General features: G+C 41.0%; 1 protein-coding gene across 3 annotated transcripts in view; it reads right to left on the reverse strand.

The window, feature by feature from the left end:
- Nucleotides 1-12,816, reverse strand: part of gfra1b (gdnf family receptor alpha 1b) — a 116,636-nt gene that overhangs the window by 17,864 nt on the left and 85,956 nt on the right. For 2 of the 3 annotated variants that reach the window (XM_084341421.1, XM_084341423.1), the window contains 2 exons: nt 7,802-8,125; nt 6,551-6,634 (listed from right to left, as the gene is read on the reverse strand). In XM_084341421.1, the coding sequence (XP_084197547.1) occupies nt 6,551-6,634; nt 7,802-8,125 (408 nt within the window). Of the gene's footprint in view, nt 1-6,550; nt 6,635-7,801; nt 8,126-8,372; nt 8,860-12,816 lie in introns of those variants that run through there. The other variant, XM_084341422.1, reaches the window with a different exon arrangement.

Raw genomic sequence — 12,816 nt, forward strand, 5'->3', positions numbered from 1 at the left:
CTTGCTAATGTTTGAGATAACATTACGTTTGTTTCACCTCATGCCACTGACTGCTGTAGTTTTAATAGTAGATCAAAAAATCTATATTCCAGTGCACACCAGGATACGATTGACACCATTTTATTAACAGTTACATTAAAAACAAGAGGGAGCGATGTAACTGTTAATAAAATAGTGTCAATCATGTCCTGGTGTGCGCTGGAGTATAGATTTTTTTAATGTACTGTGATTTGCTCTGTAGTGGCTGCACCCAGAAAAGAAGCACTGCTGTGCACGGGCTACCCTGCGTTTTTTGCTTTAGTTTTAATATTTGATTACGCAGCATCTAAGTGAATTTCAAACTTCTAATCCACAACTTGTGTCTGTTATTGGATCGTGAGCTCCCTCTGGTTAACTCAGTCGGAATAAATCGTGTTATTCTGCGGTTATAGAGGGGCGCAGTGAAAACAAAGGAGACTTATGTGAAAGGAAATGCCTTCAGATGATTGGCTGATATGGCTGAAAGCAGTCTTGTGTAAAAAAGGATCAGCAGATTAAAAGTGTGTCTTCTCCTGATGTCCGCTCTGATGTTCAGCCGCAGCAGTTTGCTCATATATGCAGAGTTCACAGGGTAGTTCACGGGCCAGGAGGACAAAGACTACAGAGGATTAATCTGTTGCTTCAGGCAACGACTCTAGACCCACTGAATTATTCTTGAGGTCTTTGCAATGGAAAATCATCATGCCGAGGTTCATCTCTTGTTCACCGACTCGATCCTCTGCAGGACTGCTGATGAGCTACGAGGATAGACTGGGAGGGGAGGGAGAATATACTGGGCTCAGTGGTGGGGCTGTAATACTAAGATTTCCTCTGTGAGAGTGGCTGCTTACACGTAAGTCGAGGAGCTCGCTGCGGGGCTTTTTGAGAACTTCTTAAGTTTGTCACTTTGAAACTGAGACAGCTCCAGTTTATAGCAGTTACAGCATCATAGAAACACGAGTGGCAGGAATCCAAGAGTACAAGCGTCTGCACAGAAACATGGCTATAAACATTAAGGCTCGAACACTGATTTACATCTACGTATTCCTAACTTTGACTTATCGCTGGACGCAAGTACGCAGGGCTGATTCAAACTTTTCACTTTCAAAGGGAATCGAGAACAAGCGGCAGAATTAAGTGGCCGAGTTAATTCTCTTGCAAATTCTTATGTGTCACTGTTTGTGTTGGTTGTAATTGTACATCACTGCTGTCAGGCTTGTTGAGGGAATGCAGAATCACTTCATCTTGTCTTATCTAACTTAAGACGAGTTGGGGGATGTGATTGTATAAGATATGTCCTGCAGGAATCCTCGCTTTTTCTTAACTCTCGCTATTGGATTTCGAAGAAACACAACCCAAAAGCTGCAGGTACATCTGAAATCACTTGAATTTGTCTTCAGCTCGGTGTAATTGAGCAAAGTGTATGGCCTCAAGCAGCCAAAAAATTCATTTTAAAGACATAAACAAGATGTGTTGTAGAAAAGCTCTGTTTTTTCTTACTTAAGGGCACTTCTGTAGTTCCATCGTTCCCTCAGTCTGCTCAACAGTATTGTGTTACATCTCTGAGAGGCCCTCGTTCATTGATTTATAAATGACACAGCACTTAATTTCAGCTGCTCCTGGAGACTATACTTGAGCAGTTATTGGCATGGATGCCTCGCCTTTCAGTTTGAATTAATAACCTTATAAATACATCATAAGTATGGCTCTCCGGAGAAGCCACGAATGAAGAAAAGTGACTTAATGAAGGAGGTACTCAAAACTAGTGGTCTAACACGAGAAATGGAAAACTATATGATGTCTTTTGTTTTCAGCCGTGCTCGCATTGTGGCTCTATTGAGGAAGTGTTTCACTTACATTGATCTGTCAGCGTTGATCGCCACATATTGATGTTTTTGTTTTACCTTTATATCCTCACGAATAGTTCAAATTCATCCAAAAATGTGTCCAAAGCCATCAAGTTAAAGAAACACAGTCCGCACCTACAGAAGCTCCTCTCTCCTGCAGAAAACACTGCTCCTGAAACGCCTCGTCAGTAGTCCCGCCTTTAATTCCTTCATGTCACCATGTCACACATTTGCATAATTTATGCCTAACGGCTTGTTTGGCACGTAAAAATTGATTAAACACAGCTGCTCTGTTGTTGGTAGTAGTGCTGGCTCAGGCATGTGTGAGCTGACCAATTGGAGCAGGCTAGGTATTCAGGAGGGGGCGGGCCTTAAAGAGACAGGAGCTAAAACAGAGCGTTTCAGACAGAGGGGGAATACAGTGCTGCTGTACTGGACAGTATGAGAAAACTGATGTGTTTTTTTGAGCACTAAAGCATGTAAACATATTCTAGTAGTTACACATAATACAATAATAATTTTGAAATGAGCATAATAAGGATAGCCACAAGTTAACATTAGGTTGTAGGGGTTAGCAGATGTAGCTGCATGTCAATATAGACTGCTTGTGCCAGGGGCTAACATTAATGTTAGTTCTTTAAGTCTAATATTGGATATCTACTCCCTTGGACTGAAGAACTTATTATTTGAAAAATATTTCAAAGACTCAAAAGACTTGCTGAAGCAGCAAGAGAAAGTTAGGAAGGGGTAGTTGTAGTTAACGAAGAGGGAGATGAAGGAAGGATGAGGAGGTGAAGGACAGAAGTCAATATACTGCTGTGGGAGATATGGCGAAGGGCACAAGCAACAGATGCGACTGACAGCAAACACAGAGAGATGGAGAAGCAGGGCAGGTCAGAGAAGTAGATTTCTCAGGAAGAGGGCCGTCATTTCTCTTCTTCTGTGCCTCGAGAAGGACAGGACATCAGCATGCAGCACTGAATTCGATCCAGAGTGGCAGAATATGTCTCACTTAAAGATTTTACCACTCACAGCATGGTAGAGCTGCTATTTTCATAATTTGTGTTACGTCATGTATTGTGTGACTAATTCAACGAAAAAGAATAAACAATCAGGTGCCATGTAGCTATTTAGCAAATGTGATAATTGATTGCTCTACTTTTTAGAGGTGTTTCATCAACAGGCTTGTACCTGCTTGTAAGAAATGCGGTGCAAAGAGGGCTTTTGTTGAGGTTGGAGCCGTTATGTATTGACAGATTGCTTGGAAAGGCAAATCACTACAGAATATCACCAGCACAGCATCTGATGCCATTCATCTCTTGCATCTTGTGGGTCCAATTCCAACAGCAGGTACATAATAATATAAAGTAAATTCAAATAATCTTCAAATCAGTGATTGACTCCTGTGAGCCCACTGTTGTGTTGGAGCATGAGGCAATCTTTGGTGGGTTCACTGGCTAATAAAACCCTTGTGAGTCTGGTGGAGCTTAGGTTTAATTACTTTAGGAAAATAAAGGCAAAGGTCACCCTTTTCTTAAGATGAAATTCAGCCTTAAAGTTAATGAATAGAAATGTTTAATTAATTAAAGACATTTGCCTCTTCTCCCAATGTCAAGACTGACCAGAGGAATAATTATAGAAAGCATCATTGAAAACATGCTTGAGCTCTTGGCAGAAGTCGTCAAGGAGCCAATTGGCTTTGAGAGCAAATCATCACAGGCAATTAGCCTGGAAGTCTATGAGAGCACAGATGTGTCCTTATCCAGGCAACTTGATTCACCTGTCAGGTATGGGAACGTTGATATTTTTTGATGTCATGCTCAGAGGCAGCTATTCCACTCCCTAGACCATTCCTGTCTCGCCTCCTTCAGGACCTCGATGATCCCAAAGGACTTGAAGCCTTCAACACGCAGCATGAGGAAGAGATGAATAGGCGAGGGCAAGATGTCCAAGAAGTGCTGAGGGAGGAGCAGTAAAACGTCCAGTGAAAGGTGAATGCCTAAGTTTAAAACTAAAACATTTTTCCCTTCCTCTTCAAAAAAATAATAACGTGGCCCCGAATGACTGAAGTAAAGGTGGGCAAAGGCTCTTCCTACAAAGGTCTGTTCATGTAGATCATCCACCCTTACATAACAGGCCCGGAAACACTGGATATCATTGGGGCCTTCAGTGTCACAATCATGTCCTCTACTAAGTGATACAATAATGAGGTCCTGCAGGAGTGGTCCTCGATCAAGAATCAAGTCCTTACTGGGGTGAATTAAGCTGATTGTGACTACAATCAACGAACAAGAGTCAGGAGGAGGTCATGAATCAGCTGGAAAACAAGTTTGACGGATGGACGAACCCCCACCCCTGCCTGAGCCTCCTTGCAGACAATGTGCTAGTTATCCAAGGGTATTTCAAGTGTGAACTGTGAACGTGATTTCTCGACAATGAACAGGTAAAAGCATCCCTCTGAAAAGACAACAAAATATTTTATGCATTTTACTATTGCAGTTTTTTTCTCCCTTTTTCGTCAGGTGAAAACAGACCTCCAAAACCAGCTTCAAGGAGAACACCTGTCTACCTGCTGAAGGATCTCAATAAACGGACCATATGATAGATCATTGGAATTCTCGTAAAATAAGACGTTCAAACAAACGGTGCAAACTTTGCAACAAGGATGCTGTGGAGCAGTCACTTACAGTGTAGACATTTAGTTCTCATGGAATAAGATCTAACTGAGTTTAAGACTGCTCCTGGCTAACGTCTGGTCACAGGAAAAGCAAATGGACAAAATGGGATTCGGGCTGGCAGAGCAACCTGAAATCTGATTAAATAAAAAAAACGGCTGGTAGGAGGGTTAATAGTAGTCAATAGGTAGGTGCGTCTGCTTATTTCATAGTTGTCATGTTTAATAAAATGTAATTTGCTGAGACTTATTTGGAATAAAAATGGCTTACAAGTATATGATATCAAGCATTGATTTTTGACCCTTCATAGTAGTGAGCATCATGTCTTAGCAGTTGGCCCTATGGGATATGGTATGGATTATTCTATGCTGGCTCACATGTGCATTATTTTACACTGCGGATGGCCCGGGGCCTGGCTTAGTTGCAGACAGGAATGAGGTCACTTATGGCAAATGGATTCCTGATATCTAACCCATTAAGTGATTTGTTTTTTTTTCTTAGAGCCCCTTCGGCTGTTTACACACAGCTATACATTACACTGGCTACTCAGCTCCGACTCCATCCCTGCATCCAGATTTATGTTGCCCACATACACATTGGTGATTTCTTATAATAGCGTCTAATAATGATAAAAACCGCCATGGCTTCCCTATTGTAAGGCACTGACTTTGACAGAGGAGCACATTTGCAGCAGATTAAATCTTCATCAAGATTAAAACATTTGTTCAGTTAGATCTGCCGCCTCGTCTGAGCCACATCACACAAATGATTTGGTTAAATAATGACCTGCACATTTCGAGATGATCTGTCTTCTTGGCCTTTAATAATTCCTGTTTTGTTTTACAAGCAGACCCATCAACTGAAAGCCTCGTGAATCCTTAACCACTTTTCCAATTTCAATTTTCTTCCAATTCTTCTTAGTCTCGCATTGCTAGACCTATCTCTGTATTACTTCTGCGCTATTCCAGCGCGGGGGGAGAAATCTGAATTCCAATAAAATACATTTCTTCACTCTCCCTTTTGAAATACAGTTCACCATTATGTCATCGCATGTGGAGCAGAGCCACTGCGATACGCTAAGTGGATTCAATCATAGCGGGAGCCAGAGAGAGAGAGAGAGAGAGAGAGAGAGAGAGGGAGGCAGAAAGAGCCAGAGAGAGAATCAGATGACCATTTTTTCGCTGAAATGGTCGCTGGCCAGTGCTGCAGACGCCCTCCTCCAGCCAGAAAGCCCAACATTGAAGAGTGCCAGAGAGTGCTGCACTTGTCACACACACACACACACACACACACACACACACACACACACACACACACACACAGTTCTTGTTCTATCAGTGCCATTGAACGCAGACAGATGGTTAATTGCTCTTCTGTGTGTGTGTGTGTGTGTGTGTGTGTGTGTGTGTGTGTGGATGTGTGTGTGTGTGTGTGATCTCAGAAGATCTAAATGTGCGCCCGGCCTAGGTGCATGCTCCCAAGCCCACCTTCACTCCACTGGCTTTTTGAGGACGTGTACGGCTCAAAACGACAAACAAGCAACATTTCTGGTCTGAATGTTTTCTTTTGTAAATCCGGGCATTCGACCCTGCGAGCTCCAACAACACATGCTCTACTCTGAAAGGATGATTAATCCAAAACTAGCACATAAATGCTACTTCCAGCACTAGTACTGTGATGGTGGGGAAAAACATGCAGACCCTCTCATCATCGCTTTGAGAGCTGAAAGTGAAATACACTAAATTACTCTGCTTTGTGTACGGTGGGTCACAGTGGCAGATAAAAGCTTTGTGACAGATAATGGGCGTTGAAAGCTGCAGCCCGAAACCAGACAGCGATAGAAAAGAGCGGTTGTCAAATATTGACAGATTTGTGGCGTTCATGTGGTGACTTAAACTGGGTTTAGGGCAACAACTGGGAGATAATGGCTCCATGTATACAGCGACTTAACTTTGCAGGGCCCAAATGTAAAACCTGAGGAATGTCAGAGATGTAAAAGCAGCGTCTTACCGGCTATGATGGGGGCCAGGCGGAAGATATCTGAGAGGCGGCTATTGACTGGTTCGTACGGGGAGTATTCCAGCAAGTCATTACCTGCAGGGGAAACAAATGGTTGTCAACAGTATGTGATCAACATCGTGATGTGGGTGAATGTTATCTGATCATCTTCAACATTATGATATCAATTATACTGAAGGGGTAATTGGATAACAGCTGTAAATCACATGTTAATGTATATATGAGTTTTATTTTGTAAATATTGATGTTGATGTTGTAAGGTAATTGCACAATAAAGCATGTGAAGAAGGCTGATCTTAGGTTAATTTAAGTAGCCTACAATTATCTCCGTCTCACGTAGGCTGACACTGCTTCATTACATGTATCACTATAATGAATGTGTGCCATGCTGTGGGAATTAAAGGGGCAATATGTAGATTTGGAAAAGGAATTCAGAAACTCAGAAAGTTGATATTTAGAATATTAATTAGGTAATAATTCAAACTCATAAATATTTTTTTTTATACTATGGCTTCCTCAGACGACAATAAAGTCCCCAGCGCACTGTTTGAAGCTAGAAAGGTGGCAGGGTCCGCCAAATATAAAGTAAAACAGTGTGAAATTGTGCTGTCCTTTAAGGTCAGTTTGTTTATTCAGTCATGAAAATGAAGAGAGTTTGTTTATTTAGTTTCTTTAGGCAATGAAGATTTTTCTCATCCGATTAACATTTCTTACATAGTGCACCTTTAAATATTCAGCCATCTGAACTGAGATAATGATTTAAAGTACTTGTACTTTATTTGAATATTTCCTACTTAATCTACTTAAGACTCCTTCTCCACTACTGGACTACTGCTGACTATTTCTTTGCAGTTTTAGATATGAGACACAATGTAAATGCTACAGTATGATGAGTTAATGCATTATAACAGATTAAACTACCTATCAGTAGTAAAATAGCTCCACCTTAACTAGCTGCAGCACTGCAATACCACTTAGTACACATTAATTCATCAGTGTTAATTATCTAATAGTGTAAATTATTATAAAACAATGGTATTCAGCATGCATGGTATGTTCTGTGCTTTTATTTTGATATAAAGTACGTTTTTCTGATTATATTCCTGCACAGTGATGGGATATTTTTACAAAATAAAGTACCTGCATACTTCCCCCACCATCATAAAAGCATACTTTCAGAATATATCGATCTTATTAATCAATCAAATCATGATTCATAGTTTCCTCTGGGTCAGTGCGTACCCTGTAAACTCTGAAATATGCTCCAAAAGATCCGGAGACAGTTCTTCTCTTTCTTCATGCCTCTCCTACACCTGCAGTTGTACAGGGGGCTCTGCTTCATGGCATCTATCGCGTTGCGGCACTCGCCCTGCGCCTCGGGACCGGTGACCGCACTGAAGTTGCTCTCCCTCCCCGCCACGCACTGCCTCATCGTCCGGTACTTGGTGCTGCAGCTGTACTCCTTTAGACATTGCTCACTGGCCTTTACGCAGTCCAGACGGACGGCCCGGGAGCTGCTGCTACTGCTGCTGCTGCTGCTGTCTCCCCTCAAGGTGAACACTGAGTCTGAGGGAAGTCACAAAGATTTCTAGTTTGTCGACATTGTTGTACAGAGAAAGAGGATAACCGAGATTACTGTCGCCAAATAATGCGCAAAGACGCACTGAGCGTAAGACAAACTTTCTGAACCCTAAATCGTGCGTAATTTGGAACAAATCAACCATTTAGATGAGCTGTAAAGAAACAAAGCGCAGTTTTTAAGTATATATCACAGCCGAAACATAGAAATTCAACAGATTAAAGCGTCACTTACCCAGGAAGGACAATACAATCACAAAAGTTGTCAGAATCATTGCGCTTTAGGAGAATTCTTATGTTTTTAAAGAGGGATTTTGAATTAGAAGAAATTCTGGAGCGAACTTGTCACACAGATCCGCTTTTCTTCCACATCATGCGAGTTCAAGTGATGATCCGGCATCCTGTAGATCCAACAGCGACAATCCCAACTCCAGTCCCGAGTGCGCCAGCTGAAACCGCACCGCGCGAACCTGCAGGAGTTTTGGACGAGACGCGCCGACTCTGGACCATTTCCACCGAACTCGCACGGACAAGTCCCGACACAGGAGCTGCCGGACAAAAAACTTCAATGCAACTCTGATCGGTCCAACTTCACGAGGGGAATTTAACTTTAATCGTCCGTCAGGTCCCTTTACGCACTGGAAGCGCTCGGATTCCCAACATCTGGATCAAAAAAAGTACATCCCCTTCAGCAGGTGCGAAGACAAAACAGCCCCGTTTTGATCCGGACTGCTCTCCTCTCTGATGAACAACTGAGAGGCTCCAGATGCGACGCGTGAGGGCGTGACGTCACGCGACTATGCGCACAATAACCTTAACAGAGCCGCTTCACATTTACATCCAACTGCGAAAACAAATGGATGGCCAGCAGCAGGGAGAGCAGGGCACATCTGGATAGAGTTCACTTATTAACTCTCAGCTGAACATTTCCAACAGCTCATTATGTATTGATGTGACCTGCAGGCCTGCGTCACATGTATCTACAGTCTGTCAGCTAAATTGCAGCGATTTATTTAAGTGTCTCAATATCTCACTGAAACTATTAACAGCCCCTGGCACGTTAATTTGAGGGAGTGGGTTTAAAAGTTTCAAGGTATTTCAATCTCTGGAATTGAGCAGCACACAGATATATATATATATATATATATATATATATATATATATATATATATACATATATATATATATATATATTAAAAAATCATATTGCTTCTTTATCTGAAATTGCAGTTGCCCTATAAATTGTGATAGCTGTTGACAGAAGTTTTCCCATCAAAGTTTGTTTTTCAGCTCCGTTAAAAAAAAAGAAAAAGAAATCAGATTGAGAGAATGAGTGAAAAATGAGACGAGAGCACTCACTCGGTAATAATAATTTACTTGGGTTGGACCTTAGAGATTGCTTTGCAGTCCAGTCAGATTCTCCCAGAAACCTTTTAGCTACCAATATAAGAAACGTCTCCTTCAGCTTGTATTTAATTAACAGTTTGTACTTTGTTTGATTGCCGGCTCAGAACTTTCACCTTGAAACAAACAAAGCGGCAATGAAAACCCACCAATGAAAAACAATTTCCATTCTCTCTTATCTGATTCCATCTATATGAGACAGAATGTAGGTTATTACAGATGCCACATGAGCTTTTGGACACACAGACACACACTGCTCAGCATACAGGACATCTAAAAGACCACCTCTGACTTTATGACAAGGGATTAAAACATCAACCTTAAGGGAAAAAGAAGAGGCTCCTATTAAAGGATAAGTTCACCCATGAAAGGAAAATTCAGTCATTATGTACTGACCCCAATGCTGACAGAAATTTGGGTGAAGTTTAGTATAGTCCACAAAAAGATGTCTGGAGCTTCTCGACAAAACAGCTTTGCAGCAACTCCCTAAACAACTGAAGTAGATGGGGACTTGTTTTAGACTTAATAAAAAATAAATAAATACAGAAGCCCCGAGATCCAAAGCTGCGAAGCTAAAAGCGTTGACTTAACCATGCCTTGAGAGCGTAAATAATGTTGGCAGGTGGGGTTAGCAGATAGTGACTGTGTCTTCATTTTTGGGTGAACTTATCCTTTAAAATGACCAATAATACAAATGTTGGTCAAATTTGTACAACAAAGTCCTTTCAGTGCCAAGCCACTTTTCATTTATCTGTTAATCATTCTCGTTTTTTTATCTTTAGGTTGCCTCAGGCCTCTCAGCCGCCCCTGAGTAGCACCAAGTTGTCTTCCTTATGTGGTAAAACTAACCAAAGAGTAAGACGAGCAGTTGTGTTGTAGAAAAGGGAAATAGATATAACTTTCTGTGAATGTCAGGACAGCCTGATCAGTAAAAGAGAGAGATCCTCACAGTCGTCCTGAGAGAAAACTGTATTTGGTAAGCTGCCATTTACCAAATTGATATTGTATGTGTAATTAATTGGGCTATTATCTCTAAAATACAGTATGCTGTGACTGTGATTGTATTGTTCAGCAGCTTAAATGTATCATTTCCTTCATAATGTAAAAAAAAAAATGTGAAAAAATATTATTGTTGAAGTCTTATTGATTTATACGCCTTATATTGTTTATGAATGGCCTTTAGTCTACGTGACAGAGTATGCCAACAAATTGAATGGATTGGCGCATGACTGACGAATTAATTGTGAGTACCCAGTGGATAACATTATAATAAAAACTCTTCTGACTAGATGTGATTCATGTCACATTTCCCACACTAAGTAAAAGGCAGGCTTACAGACATTGATTTGTCTATTTATTGTGATGCAAAGAGCCATTAAGAGCTTACCATAACGGAAACGCCAACATTGTTACATCGACCAGCTCTCGTCGTGTCCCGGTTGAGTTTTTCTTCTTGTCCAATTAATATTTGCTTGTATTGTTTACCATATGGCAATGAAGTGTTTAGAGATTATTGGATGGGTCCTTGGAGATGCATCAGATTGTGACTATTAGACCGATAAGTCAATATCCCTCAGCAGAACATGGACAGTGCTGATCGTGAAATATTTATTCTCTACATCCACAGGACTTTTGACTGACTAATACACCTGATACAAATAATATGTCTTACATAACATATCTAAACAACCACACAGTGATGTAGTGTTATGGCTTTAGGATGTGATTGATAGCTGCTCGTTAAAGCCCCGGCCGAGGTGAGGAAGCCATCAGTTGTTAAGTTTCCATTGACAGTGGCTAATGTTGTACTTCCTGCTTATGATATGCTCTACTTAAACAAATGAAAAATCCATACAGAATCAGCAGCAGGAAGAGGCTGGAGCTCCGAGGCCCCCACGCTCATTCACGCCGGGACTCTTTATTACCCCGTGAAAGCTCTCCCTCAGCATTATCCATCTCCGACCCTTTATGGTGATCATTCATTTGATGTGTCCCCCAAGAACACTGAAGCCTTCGCTGCACAGGAACACTTGCAGGATGAGATTTATTAGCGGGTAATCGATATCATTGTATATCACAGGATCAACACTCACCAATTACCGGGTCTCTAGGCCAGTCTCCGCTGCACTGGCAGGATGCTATAACTCACTTCATGTTGAAAGGATTAATTTCTTGTTAAAGGCCCCAGTTCAATCATTTTGTTGATCATATATATCACAGGTTTATTAATCTATATAATTAAGTTGTCTGGTTAAGGTGTTTAAGTGAGTACTTTGTTTCTATTGTTTAAATTGTTTTCTTAACTAACATTATAATTTAAAAAACACGGTTTACAGCATCATACAACTATATTAAACTGTTACAATTTTTGATAGTGTCCAGTACTCACCACCTGCAAGCTTGAAAGGTAGCTGCTGAAAGCTCGCCGTTAGGTTCTCCCAAAAATCAGCCGAAATGGCTTCCAAAATGTTGAAAATGTAAGTTTCTGCAAACCACAAATATGTTGAAACTTTCTTATTTATGTTGCAACTTTACGTTTCATTAGGTTCTGTTTTCAATATTTATCTTATGACAACACTGTGCTTACTGTCTGATTAGGTTTAGGCACAGAAAACATTGGTTAGGGTTAGGAAAAGATCGTGATTTCGCCTTTTTTTTTTTTTTTTAGGGCGAAAGATATCTGTATATCGCGTCAAAAATATCCGGCTTTTGTCACCACAAACATGGCTGGAAATTGTCCTGAGGTCTCCATAAAGATATCTAGTAGTGTCACGCTTACAAATGTTGAAACTCGAACTGTGGTCGCTGGCTTAGCTGCTTTCTTGCCTGTAAGTACACGACCATCCCCATCTACCTCCTGATATGACAGTCAGCTATCCATGTAATGTGTACGTGATATGAGCGGTTTTGTAGAAATATCAATATGCTACAGAGTCTATGGCACGTACAGATGTGAATGTACCAGCAATTTGCAGAAATGCGAACTGTAAGCTACTTGAGGATGTCTGTGATGGGCTTAGTTTACTTAAGTCTCATTTCAATGATAATTAGAGGTATAAAAACAGCTATATGACCTTCTCAAACCTCTCTTGCACTCTCCATCTGTGTGCTTTCTATGTTCCTAACACCACAATTGTGCCATAATAATATGTCTGAATCCTGTACACAGCATACATCCGTGCCAAACACTGAATGGCATGGATGTGCATGTGGAATGTGAACATAGAAGAATGAAGTCTGTGTTTTCAGCCATGTTTTCGCTCAGTATGGTCCAA

Source organism: Pagrus pagrus, assembly GCF_965226575.1.
Source record: "Pagrus pagrus genome assembly, chromosome: 21".
NCBI lineage: Eukaryota > Metazoa > Chordata > Actinopteri > Spariformes > Sparidae > Pagrus > Pagrus pagrus.